This window comes from Hyperoodon ampullatus (genome assembly GCF_949752795.1).
Source record: "Hyperoodon ampullatus genome assembly, chromosome: 2".
Taxonomy (NCBI): domain Eukaryota; kingdom Metazoa; phylum Chordata; class Mammalia; order Artiodactyla; family Ziphiidae; genus Hyperoodon; species Hyperoodon ampullatus.
In genome coordinates this window covers 193,792,384-193,816,092 of record NC_136915.1, presented here as the reverse complement: position 1 = coordinate 193,816,092, position 23,709 = coordinate 193,792,384, and the positions used below count along the sequence as shown (strand labels likewise).

Below are 23,709 nucleotides of genomic sequence, written 5' to 3'. Positions count from 1 at the left end.
ACGCCCAGGCTCAGCGGCCATGGCTCACGGGCCCAGCCGCTCCGCGGCATGTGGGATCCTCCTGGACTGGGGCACGAACCCGTGTCCCCTGCATCGGCAGGCGGACTCTGAACCACTGTGCCACCAGGAAAGCCCATCTTCTCTATTTTTTAAATCACATAGTTATTACATGATGCTGGGTGTGCAAGGGAGATCTTCTTTGGAAGGTTTCTGCCCTCTTTGGAAATCTCCACGTGGATGTCTCATAGTTAACAGAATCAATATTTGTGAGAGCACATTCCTTACAGTCCCACCTGAACCTGACACTTTTGTTATATTTCTTTAAATAATTCGTCCTGGTCGCTTAGGCCAGAAACTGAGGTTTGGGGCGGGGCGGGGATGTGGGATGGGTAGTATTTTTACCTCTCCCTGTCACTGATCCCCTGCATCTAAGAAGCTAACAAATCCTGTAGAGCTTCCTTCTTTCCTGGTAGATCTTGATTAGCTGGCATGACCCTCCTCTGAATGCTGGCCTTTGCAGAAAGTTTGTGACTTTGCTTCTGGTTGCAGAAATCATCCTCTAAGAAACCAGTCAAATTCATCAGATGATATTGTGCCTTATTAGTGAGAAATTCATAACTTCACTTAAGGATAACCATTAAGGGCATAGGGGAACAGCTATAGCATTTAATAGAGTGCTTTGGACTCTGGGTGTGCCTAGTAAAATAAGTTACTATTATTATAATTCCTCATTTTGAGAATGCATTTTTTCCCTCTTGTTACACTGTTAATTATTTTCTCAACAATAAAAAAGAATACTTTCCTTTTTAAAATGGTTTTAAATGAGCTCTTTTAAAAGCCATCTATCTGCAGATGGAGAAATTGAGTAAATTAACTGCCTTTCACAGCTACATAAGTGCTTTTAGCCCATCAAGTTACACTGGAACATTTAAAGTTACCTCATTTACAACCAGGGAGCACATGCAAGCTCTCTAAGAATTGACACAACTGAGATCAACCCCATTTTCATTTCCCTCTAGTTCAAATATGTAAGAGAAATAAATCTGGTCCGTAATTGTTACATAGAAGTATCTGAATGCCTCCTAGTGGTATACTATATGCTCTAATTAAGGAATTTTAAAAATAATATTTATTGAAGGAATAGTGTAGATAAACTGTTAAAACTTCTAAGTGCAAAGTAATAAAACCCTTTAATGATAGCATTGTAAATGGAACAAATAAATTTTTTGCCATATAAAATTAATTAAAAATCTTAACTGGAAAAAAATATAATACATATGACGAAGATGAAAATACTTTTAATCAAAATGTTTATGTTTTTGGTTCAGATTAGATTATTTTAACCGAGTTTTAAAAAATTTAGTGGAACTATTTTGCACTTAAATATAGACAAATGTTGTTGTTAAGATTGAATTACTTTGTTTACATTTATCCTTTTGAATTAATTTGATTACTATGTATAAATTTTAATTTCTTTGTATAATAAAATAGAAATAATGGTTTATAGAAATTTTGTGGTGCATTTTCAGATGGTTTTGTTTTTAAATTCTGATTTTCAAGTTAAATAAAATGACTTATTCAGTAAATGTCTTGAAAATGCAGACTATAGCAAAACTTTAAAATGAAGAATGCTGATTTAATTATTGCTTCAGACATTAAAGAAATGACTCAACACGTACAGAAATATAATTTAAAATGTAAACGATGTCAGAGAAAGAATTCTGATGAGGGTCAGTAGGAGGGAGGGAAAAAAAAACGATATCCCTTTGTTAAGCATTAAAAAATATTTAATTAACCGCTTGCCAAAACAAAACAATTAAAATGGCAATTACCTTTAAAATAGCATCAGTGTATTTGCAGCTGTTGTGATATAAAGCTAGGAAACACGATGTTAATCTGAAATGAACAGTTTAAATATGAAATTATGATATCCTTGGCTTCCTGTGGTACAGCTGTCAAGCTTGGGCAGCTCGCTGGTCAATAGTGACATTCTCCGTGTCAGTGAGCAGAGTCTCCTGATACCGTCACCCGCGGTTCACACGTTGCTGAAGCTCCAACTGTCGAACGTTGAGTCCCCTGGTGATACTGCAGCTTCCAGACTCTCCTGACTGGCTCATGTTTCATTCTTTGGCAATTTGCCCTAATGATATCCCCCAGGAGCTTTCAGCCTCTCCTCCTTCCCATATTGCATCGTGGTGTATTAATCTGACTGAGTGCAACATGGGCGGCACACACTGTAATTTCCTACGGTTCCTTCTAAGATGCTCGCCTAATTTTTCAGTTTTCCTTTTATATGTTCTAAATTTTGACCCCAAACACTATATTTTTGGGAAGTTATAACCATCTACGTAAGATACCCAAGAAGCTACTTTGCTGCTTATGTATTTTTCAGAGGGCCTTCTGAAACATGAGGCTTTTTGCAGGCAGAATTGGTCAAGATAATGTGATTCAGGTCGTTAAGTAAATTGTTTTATGAGTATCATCAATCTTTGATAACTTGAGTATGTCTCTCTGGAGGGTCAGCGGCTACTTACTGCTGTTTTCCTTTCACAAATTCTAGTTAACCGCCTGTCTCCATGGATCGGTCGCCCTGCTCTACCCGATGTACTGGCAGCACATCTACATCCCAGTGCTCCCTCCTCATCTGCTGGACTACTGCTGGTAAGCTGGCTCTGCCGGACTCCTGGCAGCCCAGGTTTTAGGGTTAGACAGAGCGATTCACATGTAGATTAAGTAAGCTTGGAGGACATGTGTGTATATATATGAATGAGGTCTCTGAAACGTGACGTGGAGATGAGTAACAAGTATTAAAAGGTGGTTTTATGAAGGGAAGAGTAGTTCTCTCCAAAGGTAGCAAAAACGTATACTTGGCAAACATAAAGTGCTTTAGATTTTGTGAGCTTCCTCTATAATCATCTAGATAACTAAATGCATAAACAGAAGCCGATCCGGTCTTCGCGGTGGCTAGGAGCGTTTTACAGAAGTTGTAGTGTCACTGAGAGCTCCACCTCCCAGATGCCAGCGTTTGTCTGCAGAGTCTTTCAGACACCAGGTTGCCTCTGTCGGAGCACACGCTCGTTACCTGCACCTCAGGACACACTTTCCTGCGCGCCTCTTCCCTCAGTAGCACACCCAGTACCAGATACCAGCAGAGGGGTTGCCTCTAATGCAGGGGTTCCCTGAGTTCCTGGTGATCGAAGCCTCAGCCTTGAGCCACTATGAAAAGCAATGTTGACAAGTGTCGGGGGCAATTCTGGAAAGTTTCTTGGCATCACAGACAACTGCCAGCGATCTCATCCAGTCTGACTTCAACTGTCCCCTTCTCCTGGAGGTTAGGGAAGAATTAGACTCCCAAACAGCGGCCTTGGATCTTCCTCGGGGCTGTAGGGTAATCATCTTCTACAGGCGTAGCTTAGTTCTTAAGAAACCAGGTGACAGTTTTACTCTAAACCATGCATGTGCGCATGCACGTACACACACACACACACACACGCACACACACACACACACACACACACACACGGAAAGAAGGAACTGATATTGACCGTAATGTGTTCGTTTATATCACAACTAATGTTATTACAAAACAGCTCTTTTAGAATCAAAGTAGTTATTCATTTTACTTTCTGGTTTCATGAAAAGCAGATCACTTAAGGTGTTTAAGGGTTAAAATGATCTAAGTTCATAACATTGAAGTTTTCAAGACTAGCCCTCTTCAGGACAAATGATTTTTAATGAGAGTACATATCTTTGGCCACATATTGATTATACCAGTGAACTGTGTGTTTCCACAGCAGGGTAATAGTATTGATAATGCTGGGCAGCAGGTTTCCAGTGACCTCCCACTGCCATTCTGCCCTTTGGGTGCTGGGAGGGAGAAACAGTGGGGCAGGAGCCTGTAGGTGTGTGGTTTAATTACACCGTGAAGCACCACACACACGAACCTGAGAGTAAAGCTGGATCTAGAGATCGCTTTCTTGGTATTCACTTTAGAGTGTTCTTCTCTGACCAGTATACCTAGAACAGATTAGCATCCTTGAAAGCAGGAACCTCAATTCTTTCATGTCGACATGTTAGTAAATCTTTCCACATAGTATTCAGTAATTAAAACTTATTTTAAATAATGTTGGCAAAAGTATTTGAAAATATATTGATGTATGATTTTTTAAAATCTATATTAAAGTAGTGGTTCAAGAACCAACACTTCTAATTGTGAGGTTTAGAATTATATTTTATCATATGTAATATTAGTGCCATTTAAATTTTTCTATAAAAAATGTTCTGAAATCTTAGGAAGTAACATCCCTTTCAGTTCAGTTCTCTGTAATGATTACACACTTAGGACTTTCTAAAATATTGTTATTTAGAAACTATTGCTACCTCTTTCCAGATATGTCTTCCTGATACTTTCTAACCCTGCCATCAAGTCCTTTTTCCGCTGCTTCCACTGGGATGAAGGAAGCTTGTTTCATACTTCAGTTTTACTAGTTTCTAACCTCTGAAGTAGCCCCTTTAGGACAAGTTCTAACAGCTGCCATGCCAGGCACTTCCCTGGCCCAGAGAGTAGAGTAGTGATAGTCAAACAAGGAGTTACCTGAGAGGTCCTGAACCTTAAGGTCACAGTGATAGGCTCAGCTTCTAACATAGGAAGTGGGCTTTCCCGAAAATAGCTGTCTGTGACTCCAGCTCTCTCTCATTGTCAGAAAACTCCATGGACTAAACTGTTCCCTAGGGAAAGTGGTTTTCTTCCCTTCACATCTTTGCAAATGATCCTATATGCAAAAGGGAGAAAAATATTAGAGATTGTCCCTTCAATCTCATGGTTTTTGAGTAAAGAAAATTTTATATTCCACTCCAAAAATAGCACCAGGAAGATGTGATAGGGGTAGATGTGTATTTTTGCCAACTCTTCAAGGTGATTGGACTTTCCCAATCCTGAGGCAGTCCTGGCTCCTGGAAATGTGTCTCTGGTGTGGCGTAGACTTGGAGGGCCACGATGCCATCTTGTGACCGTGGATGAATAGCGCATCTTGGTCGGCTGACGAAGGCTTGCTAATTTGTCGGCTTATTCATTCATCCATTTGTACACCAGACATTTAGTAAACATGTGTTTGTCAGGCCGCGAGTATGTAATATAATGAATAAGACGTAGCTTCTGCCCTCTTGGATCCCCAGATAGGAAGAAATTCTCACGTTTGTGCACATGTACACACACGCACGTGATGAGCACAGAGGAATACTGTGATGCTATAGGGTTTAGGTCTGAGGCATATAAAAGAATGCTGAGCGGAACACCTAGGAGGAAGTGCCCACCTGTCTGCTAGGGTAGGGAAGGCTACTGGGAAGAAGTGACGCCATCTTTGTTTTCCCCTTAATCTACCAGTATAAGGGGAAAATGGGGAGTTTCTATTTAACAGGTATAAAGTTTCAGTTATTCAAGATGATTAAGTTTTAGAGATCTGTATAACACTGTGCCTTTACTTAACCAGTACTCTATTGTAGACCTAAAAATTTGCTGAGAGGATGGATCTCATGTTAGGTATTGATACTGAAAAAACAAAGCAAAGCAAAACAAAACAACACAACAAAGGGAAAGTACTTTAATATAGCAAGTTAAAGTGATGTTGCCAGACACACTTAACCTTCTGAGCCCTTAAACACCTCAGAGGTAGTATGATTCAAGTACCAGTAAAAGTATAATCATTTATTTGTTCAAGAATGGTTGTCACCTTTTTATTTAGGCTATCTGATTCTTCATTCTATGAAAGGAGAAGGTTTAGCTCCTGAGAGAATAGTGTTTTAAAAACATAAATGGAAAATTATGTTGTTTAGACTACCCTAAGTTAATAGACTGCTGTTACAGTCTACCCCATGGGTGGCCTCCATGAGAAAACCTAAAAAGAAAAAAAGTTATTACATACTAATTATTTTTCAGCAAAGATTAGTTGCTACCAAAAAGAAGCAGCAGTCATAATACAGCCTTCTGTATCTTATCTTTGCAAAATAACTCCATTGACAGAAAGATCTAGGATAGTTTTGCACATAGCTGATAAAACATCTGTGTTGCCAGGGATCTCTTCCTGACTTATTAACACTCTGTCTCATTAGGAGATTTCAGCTAGGGTAGCAAAATTACTTTTCATGAGACTTGGCTGACTTAATATTAGGATGTATACAATCCAATTTTCATGACAATGAAATAACCAGTTAAATCTATATTCTGAAAAAACATCAAATTTATTTTAGGAAAGTAGGCTCTAGTTAATAATGTTTGCAGTCTAACATGTTTATATTTTAGATTTTGTAGAAATTAGTGAGGTAAAAACATGTAGAGATACCCAGTGATCCCATAGAAAAAGTCTGGGGTTACTTTATTATTAAGTTCTGCATAGGAATTCTTTATTGGATTTTTATTCTAGTTTAACAATTTCTGTAAATTTATTGTTTATGTTTCAAGAGATAACTAGCTTTCATGAAGTTTTAAAAGCGTTATCTTAGATGTATTTCGTAGGACTTCAGTTGGTAGTTATTACTTTTGGCTCTGATTTTTTGAAATCTGATCCACTCAGTGTACCTTCAACATATGTAAAATGGATGTAATAATTATTTTTAGAAGTCTTAAGTGTTTTGATTAACACTCATTGTAATAAAACGTGCTTTGAGGTTTGAGATATTATGAATCTTTCTATATTATGAATCTTGTTGGTCGGATAACCTAGCCTGGGGCGAATTGGAAAATTGTACAGTAACTTTAATAAATTTGTACTATTTTGGGTGTGGAGAAGGCTTGACATATTTAAGATCTTGGGAGTTGCCCACCCTGTTTTGTGAAAGCTGCCAGAACCCAGTCATGGGAGCCCAGAGTAGTTAGTGGCACATATTTTATATCGTCTATGGAGTCGCAGAAGGAATTCCAAAGATGAGAACTTGAACTGGGGAAGCAACTAGCCTTCTTTTATTTAAGCAAAAGTGGAACAGTCCACATTTATTCCTTCTGTTTCCTTTTGAAGGCAGAAAATCTGTTAGATCTTAGGGATATCAAGGCCTATAAATAGTTCTCAACTTGCAGTCAAATGAAATATCCAGAATATCAGATAAATTCCAGATGGTCTACTGCATAAAAATAAAAAAAAAAAAATAGGAAGGAACAAAGCTATAGAGGACAAAGACAACTGGGAATTAGAATCTAGTACAATATGACTTAAGGAACAGGCTAATAAGGATTGGAATAAGAACTTGAACCGTTTTTATTTTTTGTGAATTCTGGATATAGAAGTTAGTGGCTAGCCATCCTTAAATAAATTAGGAACTGTTTAAGGTTACTTTGAAAACTGTGGATCTACCAAGGTGCCTCTTTTATCTGTTACTGGTTCGCAGTAGCAAAGTGGACATGCAGGAGTTTGGACAGCTCTGTTCTAATAATGACAGGGATGTTTGGAAAATTATGCAAATTCTTTGAAAAAGAAGATTATCTGTTTTCATTAACAGAAAAGGTTTGCATTAAATATAACACAAAGATGTATATAAAAGAAATGCCAAAAATGTTTTATTTTTAAATAGCTATTTATTTGCATATCTTCTATCCCATTTGTAGACATTGTTCATTTTCATGTTTTCTTGTTAAATAACATTTTAATTTTGAAATGTCAAGTTGAATAATTTCCGCCCTATATTTCATGAGAAATATTTTTGAAATTGCTAGTAAGTCTGATTTTGTATATTACAAAAATTATTTAATGTCTGTATTCTCTGCCAGAGTATAAGCTCCAGAAGGGAATAATATTCTGTCTATATTGTTTATTATTGTACCCTAACCCCTATGCCAGGTACTGGCACCTGAGTATGCTCCACATATTGTGTTGAATTAATCAATAGCATTCTTAAACTTACCTGAATATTTTAAAATTTATTAAAATTATGTTATTACAATTAAAAGTGGGATAAATAAGAATGTACAGAGTTTAAATAATAGACAGGATACATGAGTGGAAAGATAGCACAGAAATAGAATGGTAACAGTGGGGGAGGAAATCATTTATCTTTGCACCTCTAGTTCCCAAAGCATGCCTGACACATAGTAGGTCTCAGTAAATATATTGTGACTGACTTCAAAAATTTGGGTGACTAAATAGTAGGTGTGAAGCAGTGAATATATATTAAGAAAATCATATAAGAATCTAACTGAATAAAAAAATTGTACAAAGAAATGTGAATAAGTTTGTTGGTTATTTAGGATATATTTGATGGGAAGTATACAGAAAAGATTCATCTCAGACTACAGCCTAGACCCTAATATTCTTGTTTTTTAAACATTACAACTTTTAATTATAAATGATTTTGTGATTTTATATAAGTCAACCTTAATTTGAATATATTAATGGCCTCTAAGATTATATTTGAGTTTTCTATACTGAATAATTTTAAGTATCTATGATGTACTATGTTAGAACTATACATTTAATAAATTTATTTTTTAAAGCATTCTGAATTACTTATATTATTGTTTCAGTTTTAATGAACTATATGAACACATACATATATATTTTTAATTTAGTGCCCCAATGCCATACCTGATCGGAATACACTCCAGCCTCATAGAGGTGAGTATTTTTCAGACATGAAATGGTGATAACTGTTATTTTTATGAATTGATTTAAAACAGTTGTGTTTTGAAAGAGTATCAATTGAATAGTACAAAGAAGTGACTAGTTGCATATTTAGAGTGTACTTACATGATCATTTTCAAAAAGGTAGTGTTAAAATAATTTTATTTTAATTAGTATGCAAAATGACCATCTTCAGTGGTATGAGACCCATTGAAAGCAGGTTCTATTTGGTTGAAGTCATATGGTAAGTTTTAAATACTAAAAACCTTAGTCTTTGATGAACCACTTTCTTTATGGAACTTGAGATCTTTTATATCTATTTCTCTTTCAGAAGAAATATTTCTGTATTTTGAAAGTGAGATTTATGTAATTATGAGTCATAAAGGGAAAGTGTTTTTATTTTGCAAACTTCACTATAATTCAGTGTATCAGTGTTTTTCAAAATGTGTTTTAATACACTAATCATGAACTTTTAAATTAGAATATAGCTTTGTAAGACTTTAATTTCAGTCCTGTTGGGACTTAAAATGTAGTTTTTTTGCTTTTTTTTGCACTGTCATTCGAAAATGACTTTTGTCACTTGTTATCACTGTAGTGAAAAACCTTGAGCTTTAAACACCTTGAACTTGAAATCAGTGAGATTTCCAGAGAGGACTTCTTGTAAGATTAGCTTCTAAAAAAGTAAACAAAAGACTTGGGTCAGTTGCATGGCATCATTATGCCGGCTGATTTGTTCAAATATATTTCTTTTCTTGCTGGTTGTTCATATTGTACTTTAACCCAATTTCTAATAAGCAACTTTAATGAGTTAGATTTGGTTTTCTGATCAGTTGTTGTCATTGTATATACCATCAGCCCTCACTTTGCTGATCAAGGAAGAGCCTGGTGATTATTTTTAAATTCCTGAGCATCCTTTGTGGAGAGAGTCGTGCTTTAACCATTAATAAAGAATGCATTTTAATGAATTTTTAGTAGGTTTAATTCCTTTTTAATTTTGAAGTCTGGGTTGGATAACATTATGACTCTAAATTTTGTCAATTTTTTTTTTTTTTTTTTTTTTTTGGGTACGCGGGCCTCTCACTGTTGTGGCCTCTCCCATTGCAGAGCACAGGCTCTGGACGCGCAGGCTCAGCAGCCATGGCTCACGGGCCCAGCCGCTCCGCGGCATGTGGGATCCCCCCGGACCGGGGCACAAACCCGCGTCCCCTGCATCGGCAGGCGGACTCTCAACCACTGCGCCACCAGGGAAGCCCGTATTTTGTCAATTTTTAGAAAACAACTTCTTACAGCCCAAGGTACTTGCAGTGAAAGGACAAATTGTATAAGATAAAACATGAGTAAATAGGTATTTAATCTGTTATTAGAGTGTGGAATATATGACTGGCATTTTATTCATCAGTAGTTTGACTTTTTGCAAAATCTAACCATGGTTGGTTGGTATGGTTTCAAAAAAAGTCATCAAATTTGATTTTGATGTTAGTGCACATATCTCTTCTTATGTAATGTACCTAATAGAATACGTAGTTTTCATAATACATTTATTTATACAGATGAAAAATATTTAAAGTAGTTGATTGTACCTGATGATGTTGTTATTATTATTTTTACATAATGATTCTAGACCTACTTTTAAAACAAATGATTCAGCTTTTCCAAAATATTGTAGAAAGGAGTACATGCTTTAAATATTCAATTCAATTTATCACATGTTTATTGTACGCCTGTAGAGAAAATCAGTCCTTTTTTAAAGGAGCAAATTTAAGAATTTTTTACTCCTTAGAGTATTGTCTTGGAGAAGCAGTCCTTTCTAACTTTAAATTGGCTCTTATTAAATGAGACTGTGTAAAGCCATGATTAGATCAGCTGAAATCTCTGTACCTTTTATACTCTAGACTTATCAAACTGTCTTAATAGTCAGTTTTATTTGGTTTAATAGTGAATGAGAAACTATAATAGGAACTTTAAGAATGTCTTTAAACCAGTTGGGTACCATTTAGTAACTTTCTTAATCTTTTACCAGGTGATACAGATCCTACGTTTCCATTTTTATGATGACATTATTACACAGATTTTTTTCACTAAAATTCTGATCTTTTGTGCTTTTTAATTTTATATAAATGGTATTATAATTAAAATATAAATATATATTTACATATTTTATATATGAGACAGAACTGAATAATTTTTCACATTTGTTTGGCTGCAAATACAACTAATTTTTTGTGGAGGAAGAATCAAAATATTCTCTTCTCTCTCAGTCAAGACAGTTTCAACACTTTCTATCAGTTTTACAAAGACTTTTAAACATAATTGTTCAAAGACATGAAATTAATGTCTTTCTAAATCTTTTTTAAAAATCATTTTTATGCGATCATAAGTAAAAGATGACTAGAAATCTCTTTTTAAAATGTAAATTTGCTTCTAAAATAAAGGACAAGGGCATTTTGTTCTCCCTGAAAACTAGACTTTAGGGATGAAGTCAAGGCAAACTAAGGCCTGTAAGTGATTGGGAATAAATCAGTACAGGCTACAAATGTGAGGGTTATCTTATTTGTTTTAATACACAAAGGGTTCTAGGTAAAGTGTTGACCCAGTTTCACAGTATCATGTGGCTGCTTCCACTGTGTCCCTTCCCTCACTCTGTGTACAGAGTGTACAGGTGTGCTGGCACCACCTGGAAGGAGGATGGCATGTGGAGGATGCCAGGAGTCTCGCCAGTTCAGCATCTGCTGTTGTTCTCAATAAGACTTTGTCTATGTCCTAATATTATTTTCTTATTTTTGAAGAAAAAGCACATTGTTTTTACCTTCTCCCCATTTTCCTACCTTTTCCCCGTCCAAACAAGTTGATGAATTTTATGAGACATAAAAATATGGGACAGAGAAAGTGGTGCCGTTTTATATGCCATATGACTTTTCACTCCTGTTTAGAAAAAAAATGGCTAAAGCCTGATTTGGAGGGAAATAACAGAGAAAATACAATAATATGAATTTTTAAAAAAAGATTTAAATTACATGCTATCTTCTCCCCGCTTTTTTGCTTATGTAGAATTGTTCTTGTTTTAGGGAAGCCCAGTCTTTTGATTTATTGAAATGAATACATTTTCCATTCTTAATGAGCATTCCCATTAACAAATTTTAATATTCAGCTATTATCAGACTTCTTAAAACTAAGAGAAACTTTGAAAAAGGTATACATTTCATACTAATGCTAATTTCCTTTACTCAGAGATTTTTTTTTAACTTTTTATTTTATATTGGAGTATAACCGATTAACAATGTGATAGTTTCAGGTGCACAGCAAAGTGACTCAGCTGTTCAGAGTTTAGTGTTAGCGTCATTACAAACATTTTGGGGTCACATAACCATTACTCTATGTTATTTAGATGAACTCATTTCATTCCCTGAACAATACGTCAGGTTTCTGGATTTTCTTTACATTTTCTGTTAAAAGGGCAACTTAGAATTGAAGATGGAAATCAAAATTATGATACACTTTTTGCATACAAATGCCATTAATATAAATATAGTTTTTGCTCATAGGTTATTTTTGTAGTTATGCTGTAGTTGATTTGTAGATAACCACATATTTACATATGTAAATCTTTTTTACATATATGTATGCACATGGAAAGGAAATGAGTTTATTTATAAATGTTTTGACAATAGTATCACTGTTATAAGTTACTTTCTTAGAAATGGCCATTTTCTGAGTCTTACTTTAGAATAATTATAATGTCTTTTACAGGATAGAGTTTTAGAATCATGTGCCCCCTTGTGAATGCATATTCCACATAGACATTGTGGCTATCCTAACACATAAGAATTCCCTACTCTAGACTACCATTTTCCTAGCAAATTTAACATTCTACCTGATACGCAGAGATTTGAAATTCTAAGTGGATCACAGAAATTCCAGTCTTGGCTAACTTAAAAAATTGGCTTGGCCAATTTAATATTAAGCTCTTTAAATAATCTGAAAAAATGGCTATTATTCTAGAATGTCACTTTTAAAACTACTGCACTGAAGTTAATTGACCAGTTGCTGGTTGACCTATGCAATTAAGGAATTCTGGGTTGATGGATATATTTCATTAATGCACACCTTACTTATTTTCATTAGGAAATAATATTATTTGCTATCATCTAGATAAGACTACTAGAATTATATGATTTGTTTAAGTAGACATATTAGTTTAAATAAGAAAAATAAACTATAAATATTTTCTTTCTTTAAGGATAAAAATTTAGTAAATTCTAATTTACTATCATTTGTGCATATATTGAGATAATTTGACCATTTGACTAAGCTTTCAAACAAATATGACAAGTCAAATAGTTAATCTGATAGGCTATTAAATTTGATCCTTTATATTAAATTCATGGGATAAACATTACTAACAATAACTTCCATATTACTGCTCTCTGTCATTTTTTCTTACTCAATTTCACCTGTCATCATCAACTTATACCAAATTTACATGGAGATATAGAGAAAATATTTATTAATTTAAAACTTACTTTACTACTTAGTAGTCATATTTATTGTTTTGTGTTAACCCCGCAGTATGATTTAGGCTAAAAATAGCTATAGAACTGGCCACACGTTCCTGTATCATAGGATTGAAATTCAATTGGTAAAATTTAAAGGATATAAATTTTTACAGTTTAATATAGCCATGCATATTTTGTATTTGTTGTAGTATCTCTTTGGTAGTTAAATTACATTCAGTGTCTCCAAACTATTAATATATTTAGATGAGTAAACATGGTATTTTAAGCATTTTTAGTCTTTCTTTTTGAATGGTTTAGACAGACTTTCTCATAAGGCAAAACTGTTTATATTCTTTTATGATGTAGAATTTTCCTTTTTTCTTTTCCTAAGGATAATGCATTAAGATAATTTTCTCTACATATCTAAGTTCATTATAGCTTTGGAAGGAAAATATACTAAGATGTTTGTTTATAATTGTGTTTTTTAAACAGAGAGTGAAAAATAAATCATTGGAGGATGTGGTTATGTTAAATGTTGACACAAACACTTTAGAATCACCATTTAATGACTTGAGCAGCCTACCGAGTGACGTGGTAAGTCTGGAGGATATTTTGTGGTGAACAAACATATATATGTTTACTCCTGGACCCTTGAATCACCAAGAGTTACTTTCCCATTTTTCTGTCTGAAATAAAAGGGCTGAATATGAGCATGTGGTGTGAGAGGAGTCAATGCAGAGTCTGTCTTTCGTATTTTTACCTTTTGGCAGTTGAGGAGATGTCAGATGCAATATCATATTCCTTATTGTAAAAGTAGGATCGTAATTAAAAAGCTAGATGCATTCATTAGGCAGAGTTTCTTTAAACATAAGTCTCTTCATCTCATCTTAATCATTATATTACAAAGTAGGCATTTCTGTCTGCCTAGTGGCATGTCTTGCAAAAGAATGAGAGAGTTTTTGAAGGCAAGAAGAAGAAGGGGGCCAATTATCGGCTTTTGCTTCCCTGCCACCTGCCAGCGCTTTTCCTTTTAATTAATGATCTGATGGCACTGGTCAATATAATAAGAAATGCTTGTACAGTTGGGGTCAGAAAATTCTGGCTTTGATCTCCCTCAACTTTCTGAAACATTTATTTGTTTTCTCTAAATTATTTCAGTTTTATTTTAATCCTTTCTATCCTGCTGAGGGCTGCAAGAATGAAAACCTACACTGTTTGTCATTTGCTCTGGCAGAGCAAAGACTGCTTACTTAGAATTCTATTTGTAAATTAAACTGCAAACCCAGTTTGTCATAAAAGACATCTGATCCTTTTGAAATGACGAAAACTGTCTTTTGTCTGTAAAGGCTGATAAATTAAGTGCCAGCTCTCTTCTGGTCTTTGATCTTGCAGAGGTTTGTGTGTGTATGCATGTGTGGGTCTGCAGCTTATAATAGGATATATTCTGTATTTTGTGTTAAATAGTCTCCAAAGTAAATTTTCTGGCCTTCGTATTCCTTAGAACAGGGTAAAAATGCAGATTGTACTGTTTCTGTATATATTCTAATAGCTATTTTAAAATATCTTTATAGCATAGTTCTAAGTTAAAATAACTCCCCTTTTAAAAAAAATCCATTGTTTTTTTAGCTATATTAAAATTCGGGAATAAAAAACCTTTAAAATATATATTTTTTTCTGTAATACTGCAAGTACTTTGAAATCACTATTAGAGAGCTTGAAAAAAAAAGAAAAAAAAAAAATCTCAAACTCAGAAAATACAGTAATACTAGCCTTGATTGCTTGTATGGCTAGTGATAGGGAAAATGTGACTTTAAAGTCAAAATCAGATTATTTATGCCCATAAATAACCTAAAATACTTGCTGACCTTGAAGCAAATTAAATCGAACTACTTTATCTAACTGTAGTAAAATTTATGCTATGTATGAACAAATCCAAACCCAGGCTGGTGAAGAATTATATTATCTTTTTAGCTCATTATAACTCGATTGCCTCATTATAAAGATTTTGCAGAAGCTGCTAGAAAGGATTAGAGTTGTTCATTTAGAAATCCATCAAAGTATTCTTCACTGGATAGGGACATAATTATGAAAATAAAGTCCCAACTTTTAAGAATGTTTTCCTTATGTGCATGTAGTTCCTACTATTAATTCCCTAAGAAGAAAGGATTGTTTATTTTTTTTTAAATGAGGAAGGATAAGAAAGAGAAAGAAAAAAAAAGAAATCAGCTTTTTTGTGTTATATTAAAATTTTTATAGTCAGCTCCAGTGATAGCTGATTATTTCTTCGAGAAAAACAATCTTTAATAGTAATTTTTTTGATGAGTGATTCTTTTTAAATTGGGAACCTCTACTTTCCTAGTAGAATTAGTTTGATACTGAAACATTTATTTAAATATGTGAGGAAGTTAAACAATATTCATGAAATGTAAAAGCCTAAATATATAAAATGACAAGAGGGACCATCTCATTGTTTATTTATAAGCAACAGTTAACATAACTGAAATAGTAAAAAAATATGCATAAAAAGGAACTCTGCAAGGTAATGTAGATATAACTAAATATATGCTCGGAATTAAGGAGCACAGACTTAGACAAATTTGAAGAATGAATAAACTGAAATAGTCCTGAGGTGGAACTAGGACTATCTACTGAAAGTATGAGATGTTTTACAGTTAGAGTCATTTTCTAAAAATGTTTCAGGTGATTGTTTGTTTAGCCCAGCTCTAATAAATTTAGCTTTTTCATCAGTTTTCCAAAGCTATCCCTTATAGTAGGAAATACGATAAAGTATCACATCATACTTGCTATAATTGTAAATGTTTTAAATGAGCCATGTTAAAAATCACAAATGATCATACTGAATTTTTTTGTGACTTGAATTAATAAAATATACTTGAAGCCTGAAAAATATTACAGTTGGTATTGTTTGATAATTTAATAAATTAACTGATATTTAAATGGGGGCATTTTAAAATCATTCACCAAAACATTAAAATTATGCTTACAGGCTAGATGACTTTCTGTGCATGTGCACTTTATTATCGTGTCAGCTTGACCAGTGGTCTTGGCTGTTCCAAGGTCAGTGGTCACAGTTGTCCTGAATTACTAGTTCTTTTTTCCTGTGGACCCTCTGCTGTGTTGCATGCTGTAATCTTCTTAATGGCTTCATTCCAATATTCACACATAATATTTTAGATTTATTGACTGTTAGAAATACTACCATGCCAGTAGCAGTTCCGCTACTCTTAAGGTATTTAAAATTGGAAAAATAAATCAGGCCAAAGCTTTCAGGAATCCTTTGTTTTCCTTAAGGGAAGGGGAAAAAACTCTCTTCCTGTCTTCTGACAAGAACAGTTGTTTTTCGATTTCATCATTTCACTTTAGATCTGGATCATTAAAAGAAAAAAAACATTTTATTGGGAGTGATTTTAACGATATTGATTATTACATGGAATAACTTTTAAAAGCATTAAAATATACTTTTGTAGTTTTTGTCTACGAATACATTGCGATTTTTATTTTTTTTAGTGGCTATGCCAAATATAGGTACCTTCAAACATATGTAGTTTGAGTGTTTTGAAATGAAAAAGTAAATTTTAGGGCTATGTAACAGTATCGATTGCAGTTAGTGTTATTGTGCTATGTTTTTAAGTGGGGGCAGAAAGAGCCAGTTGTATTAAATATAACATTTGAAATCTCAAATGGGTTCATTTTAATTTAGGAAAATGCATTATTGAGACCCCCTCCATTGCAAATATATACACAAATTTAGTTTCAATTACATAATTTATAATGTTGTATTTCTAAGGTATTAGTGCTCATTTAAATTTTTATCATCAATAACATTTTAAAAAGTAATTTGGAAATTGTTACTATTTCAAAAATAAATAGGATGCCTCACTTGTGAGAAAATTAAGCTAAGTAAAGTTATAATGAGATACAGGAAATCTGTCTTTATGTGAATATTAAGTTAAAACAATTATAAACTAACTCTTATAGAAGAAAGCAGGTTAGAATTGACGTCTGAAAAAGTTACATGCATTAGAATATTCATTACTAGGAAAACAAATTTTGACCAGTACTGCTTAACTGTTTTAAAAGAATTTTAACTTATTAGACTGTAAAAAATAATATACTCTGAGACAGATCAATATACTTATACCCCTATGTTAGATAAGAGGATAAAGCCACAGAAAGTATGCTGTTAATGGTATGTCTAGATAGAGCTTTAGTTCATAGAAGTTGATCCTCTGACTTATGCCCCAAGCACTAGAGCATGTTCTCTCTCATATAAACGTGATACACAGTGCAATGAGTAACTCTTAAAATTTGATATCGAAGCTTACTCTCCATTCTAATCTTGTTAAAGAAATATCATTATGACCTATTTGATTTAAATTAGGATTGTCAACACTGTTTTAAAAACTCATTTTCATGCTATATGTAATGCTATTGGAAAACGATTTTCTAATTTCTATTATGAGCCTGTGTAGAAAATACAGTATGTACACTGAAGAGTTATTGTACCATTCACGGTAGGCCACAGTATGTTATAGGACAGCAACATTTAGTATAAAGCATATTTAATTATTAAAACACTGAAAAGACCTTTTTATAAAATAGTCATTTAAAATACTGTGCGTCTTATACTGAGGCTTTCAAGTATCACACCAAGGACTAGGTTAATGGTTTTACCATTACATGAAAAGGAAAGACACAAATTGCTCCGATTAACTAAAAATCATTACAAGCCTAAAGAAGTAGAGAAAAAAACCCCAACTCTGACTTTAAATTAAAATTTTCATATATCTGTATTCAAGTGAGTTAATTAGTTTGGGAATAAGTTTGGAAAAGAATTGGCTTTTTCAGAGAATTTAAAAAATCAGCTTAAAAAATTAAAGTATATAAACAAATTTAACTCTTACAACCATACAAGTAAGTCAATAAATATATTTAATTCATTAGATATTTCCTCTAATCTAACATGAAGGTTTAATATGTTAAATTGTCATAATATATGTTATAAAGAGAAAAAAAAAAAGGCCCCAGAGAATATTTTATTAGTTCCAGGTTTGCCACAGCCATGCTGTAATCCTTATCTCCTTCAGCAGTGAATGAAGTCCCCAGCAAACCGGTAGAGTGTCCAGGTTACAACTGTGTTACAGTTTCACTCCGGTTCTGGAGTAATTGAGGGGACATTTTTTTGTTTAATAGAGTAGTCTCCAGGAGACAAATCCTGCTTTCAGTTTACCCCTGAGAGTAGTGTTTTTAAGGGTATTTTCATCTGACTTTCATAGTAATGAAAGGGAGAAACCTGGAAGCCGGTTTACTATCTTTGTGGCTCTGCGTGCAGCTGTGTGTTTCCTGTCCCTGGAGAAGGAGAGCAGGTTGTGATGGCAGTCACCGCGCTCCTGCACCCGACTTCGGCTGTCACGGGGACTCACCCTTCTTCTAAATAGTTACTTTCAGAGATGAGATTGTTTACGAAAAGGTTTTTTGTTTGTAAGTAAACTATGAACAGATCCTGCTGTTTTTTTCCTACTGTTCTCTTGGTGTGTATTTTTTAATATAAACTTTAAATACCAAAGCATAACAAAACAAAAATTAAACACTCAAACTCTTAATTAATTGGGCCTCAACATTTAAAAGGTCTTTGTTGTTTTTCTCTCGGCTGCGTGAGAGAATCTGTGCCTCCCTCTGCAGGACCCAGCCCTGCGCGGTTCCTCCCTGCACGTCTCTGTACATTTGCCATTTTAAAATTGATTTAGAGTTTGCTACTTCTAGTGATTTTCAGTGCTCATGAATTTCCTTGGCTTTCTCGTGGCCTTTCATTTCCATCTAAATTAGCCAGCTTTTCTCCTAATGTCTTTTTTTTTTAAATTTATTTTTGGCTGCATTGGGTCTTCGTTGCTGCACGCGGGCTTTCTCTACTTTCGGCGAGCGGGGGCTACTCTTCGTTACAGTGCACGGGCTTCTCATTGCGGTGGCTTCTTGTTGCGGAGCATGGGCTCTAGAGCACAGCCTTGGTGGTTGTGGCGCACGGGCTTAGTTGCTCCGCGGCATGTGGGATCTTCCTGGACCAGGGCTCGAACCCATGTCCCCTTCATTGGCAGGCGGATTCTTCACCACTACGCCACCAGGGAAGCCCCTCTCCTGATGTCTTTTTTCCTCCAGTATTATCTTAATAATGTGCTCTCTGTCTTCTTATGGCCAGTATGTGTGTATGTGTGTATATATATGTTTTTGGCTTTAAAATAATTTAAAAATTTGTTCCTTGTTTTTTAAGTTCTTCTCCATGTTTGAGAGACTTTTTGTGTGCGTGATGTTGTGAGCACTGCCGTCATAGTGGTTTCCAAATCTTGGTGATATGATGACTTGATGGACTTCTTAATGAATTTTGTTCCCAGGCACCATCACAGATATTCTGGTCCAGTTAACTAGAGAAGTTAGTGGAGCAGCATGCCTTGGACAGGTTAATTTGTTCATTCATTCAGCAGATACTGATTGAGCACCTACTGTGTGCCTGTGTTGTGCTGGGAGTGGAGTGGACAGGAAGCCGTAGAAGCTGTGGTCCTGAAACTCACATTCCATTATTAGCTGAACCCAACCACAGGGCCACACCAGGTCATGGTGATCCTGGGAAATAGCTGGGTTTACCCAGCCGGGTTAACCAAGCACCGGTCAGAACTTAAGATTTCTATTACCGAAGAGAGGGAGAGTGGCCGTTGGTAGGCTGACAGCTGTCTCTGCCGTAAGCGAGCCCAAATGAAAATAATGGTAGCCAAGCTGAGAGGCCACTCTTACCCGCCTACAAACTAGATCTGCCTTTTGAGGTTCAGCTCAACATGTCAAAGCACCTGAGTGCCGAACTGGCCTGAACAATGAGTATGAGTAAGGTGGGAGGAGGAGGAATAGCATATACAAAGGCTCTGCTGTTGGCAGATTCAGGGAATGGAAGGAAGTCCTGTATAGCTGCGCTTAGAGGAACAAAAGAGAGGTTACGCAAGTGAGGTGGTAGAGACAGGTAGGAGTGAGAGCGTCGTCTACAACTATTTTCCCTTCAGGGGCATCTTAAAATGAGTGGAAGGTCTGTGCTTCTTGTTCAGGACCTCCAGACTTTACTGGGAATTCACTGGAGATTTGTAGCAGAGGAATAATAGTGAGATCCACTTTGACTTCTAAGAATATCATCTTGGGTTCTAGGTCCTGAGGATCACTGGGTGTAACGAAGCAGAAATGAAGCAGGAAGAGCAGTTCAGAGACCATTTGCAGTGGTCTAGGTGAGAGATGGTAGTCGCTTGAACTTGATAGTGGCAGGGATTTGGAGAAAAGCGGACAGATTTGAAATCTATCTCAGAGGTCGAACAGCTGGGGCTCAGTGATTACTGCTTATGGAAGATGAGAAAGGGGGCAGTGTTGAGAGGACCTGCAAGGCACCTGGATGCACGGAAGTGACACTGACATTGGACTTGAGGTAGAGTAAGAGCAGCTTTGGTTGTGATCATTTTAAGATGCCTCTGAAGGGAAAATAGTTGTAGATGACACCATATTTTAGGCTTTGAAAGGTAATTTAAGCATTCAGAGAAACAATGTCATGATACCCTCTGGGAGTGTATCATATGTTTTTCATTTAATAAATGTTAAAGGTTACTGTTTTAATCCTTAGAAGCATGTTAGAAAATTATATTAAGAAGGAAGGGTTAATTTTATTGCTTAAAAAACTGAACATTAGAAGGATTAAAGAAGTGTAGGGATTTAATATCTGATTCATACAATGACCATAATATGTTTCATGGAAGAATAAAAGACTTTAACCTTGTAACTTTTTTATAAAGCAAATAATTATTTGAAGCATTAACTTTTCTGAATGTACGTAGTTTCTAGAGTGCAGCTTAGTTAGGAAAAAGGATACTTAAAGACATCACAGAGATGTTTCAGGTCATGTAGGTTATCCAAATGTTATTCCTGAACATTTATTTTTACCTTCTGTTCTTTACCCTGATGTTTCTCTTTGTGATCCTAAAAAGTAAAATTAAAATTTATGGGTTACAGCGATTGATTTATTTTCCTGAGAAGACACATCTAAAAGTCAAGAGAAAATTTCTGTCACTTCTCTGAAAAACAGCTCTTTTATGTCACCTCCCTTCCTAACCCCCGGTTGGCATAATTGCTTCATTACTCAGCCCATGTGCACGTGGCTTGCACTCTTCTATTTATACCTGTTTGCTGTGTTTACTCATGTAATTCCCTCCTTTTATTCATGGTCACTTAGTGCTAAGAGGGTAAAAGTGGAGAATTGGTGGTAATATTATTCACGTTGCAGTGCACTCCCACTGGGCTCAAACCCAGGTTATAATTCCTCCTGTGATGGCTGCTTTAGAAGCCTGGATTCTTGTTGTATGAAAGGAATTTGAACATTTGATAAGAGCAGTGAAATGACGTTTATTCTGAAGTTTTTTTCACTGTTTAACTTTTTTTTTTCACAGGGGAGGTCTAGTACGATACCTAATTAGACTTCAAAAATAATTTATATACAGACTAAAAAATGTCATAATAAAATAAAATGTCAGTTTTCAAGTCATCTTTAGCCATCAGAGATAGAAGCTTACTTTGTTAAGAATAAAAAGAGAAAACAATTGATACTTTTGCAAGATCACATGATAGGATTTTGTGATAATAGCCACGTGACCAAGGTTCCAAATGCTTTTCTGAATTCAGTTACATGTGAGTATAAACTTCAGGGTCTCATGGAAAGATGTACATTTATTTCATAACTAAACTTAGAAGTTTGGAAATTAAAGCAGAAAATGCTATTTCCCAGACCAAGTATTTTAAATAAGTGCAGAAGATATATCACCTTATTTATAGATAAAAACTGCTAAAAGCTATTTAGCTCTGCAAAGCGTAGTGGTAACTGGTGATAATTTACTCCAGTGGTCTAAAGGACAGGAAAATAGCAAGGCTGACACGATCATTTTATGTTAGAGTAATATCCTAATAGCTGAAGCTGACTATTAAAAAGCACTCTCATTTTTACAGGCTGTTTTTGAGTGCTCACTGGTGCACACAGAAACGCTTAACTCAGATGCCCTTCTGGTCTCTGAAAAGCAGGAACCACCTCAGACCTACTGGCAGTCGAAGCCCACCTAGAGTAGGTCAAGGAAGAACTCCTTATATGCTGTTTGTAAAGGTTGAAATAATGTAGAAATAGGCAAAGGAAAAACTTAACCATATTTCTTGCTAGTCTCACATGTCTGTATGCAATTATATAGTATGCTCATATAGAATAGCACGGTCCAATAGAAATATAATATGAGCCACATATGCAATTAAAATGTTTCTGGTAATCATGTTAAAAAGTAAAAAGGAATAGGTGAAAGTAATTTTAATAATGTATTTTATTTAACCCAGTATATTCAAAATACTGTTGCATCATGTAATCAATAAAATTATTAATGAGGTATTTTGCTCTTTTTAAGTCTTCAAAATCCAGTGTATTTTTTTTTTACACTAATAACAAATCCTAATTTGGGCTAGTCACATTTCAAGTGCTTGTGCGTCTGGTGGCTACCGTTTCGGACAGTTCTAGAACAGGTATTTTCTTCTTTCCTATTTTCTATAGAACTCTTGAGGAAGTTCAGGAGCTATCACTGACTAATTTTGGAAGTGAAGGCTACCTCGTTATCATTCGGTTAGGAAGGGCCTGAGGCAGCGTGGTGAATACCCTGGATAACTTTCGCAGCAGCGATTAAGCAATCAAGGACTTGGGGTAATAAAGGGTGAGGGATGGTTTGACTTGCCTCCAGTCTCTGGAAGCACATGTGTCATGATTGTCCTAAGGATTCTTAATTTGTGGAGAACTGAATTGTCACTTCCAGATTTTATAGAAAAATACATCTTGAGGAATTTTCTTTTACAAAGATACAAGGCATGACATTTTTAAATGTTTTTGGTTTTCTAAAGTAAAATTAAAAATAACCCAGTCATTTTCTTTTTATAATACTTTGGAAGACTAGAATCTTATGCTGTCCATCATAAGCCTTTTTAGGGGGCAATAATGAAATACGTGTATTGATTTTCATCCCCATTGGTTTTTTTTTAAAGGCATTTGAAACCTAAAAAATAACATTATTACAGACTTAAGAATAAAGGACGTCAAGTCAGAGGTTTGTTTTTGCATCCTTCAGCTTATTTATTTTTGAATATGTGGGTTACCTAAAAATATGCATTAATTGAGGTTAGATTTTAATAATAAAAACTTCTTCTTAAATGAATCCTAATTTATGCACTTTGTGGGCTAAATGAATTAGGCTCTAAACTTTTATCTGAATCTATGGAGCTTGGATATAAATTGAAAAGATCACAGCTATGGGGAAAGACCTATACTGCAAAGGCCTTTCTGCATAGATTATGAACATCATAACTCAATAATTTTTTCAAAACTGTGGTTATAATTGGACCCAATGGGGGTCTCTGTCTTTGATCAGATCACAGTAACTGTGACTTTACACTGGAAAATGTCACTACTGTGAAGGTTTATCACCTGTAGAGCTGGTCCTTCCTCTGATGCTGTGTTCCTTTCTCATTAGCATTATTCGAAGTTTAGTTGT

At 35.0% G+C, this 23,709-nt stretch overlaps 1 protein-coding gene across 1 annotated transcript in view; it reads left to right on the top strand.

Moving 5' to 3' along the window:
• Positions 1–23,709, top strand: part of DENND1B (DENN domain containing 1B) — a gene marked incomplete at its 5' end in the record, with an annotated part of 258,945 nt that overhangs the window by 140,993 nt on the left and 94,243 nt on the right. Inside the window, 3 exons of the mRNA XM_079697193.1 lie at positions 2,561–2,661; positions 8,555–8,600; positions 13,592–13,693. Of these exons, the coding sequence (XP_079553319.1) occupies positions 2,561–2,661; positions 8,555–8,600; positions 13,592–13,693 (249 nt within the window). The remainder of the gene's footprint in view (positions 1–2,560; positions 2,662–8,554; positions 8,601–13,591; positions 13,694–23,709) is intronic.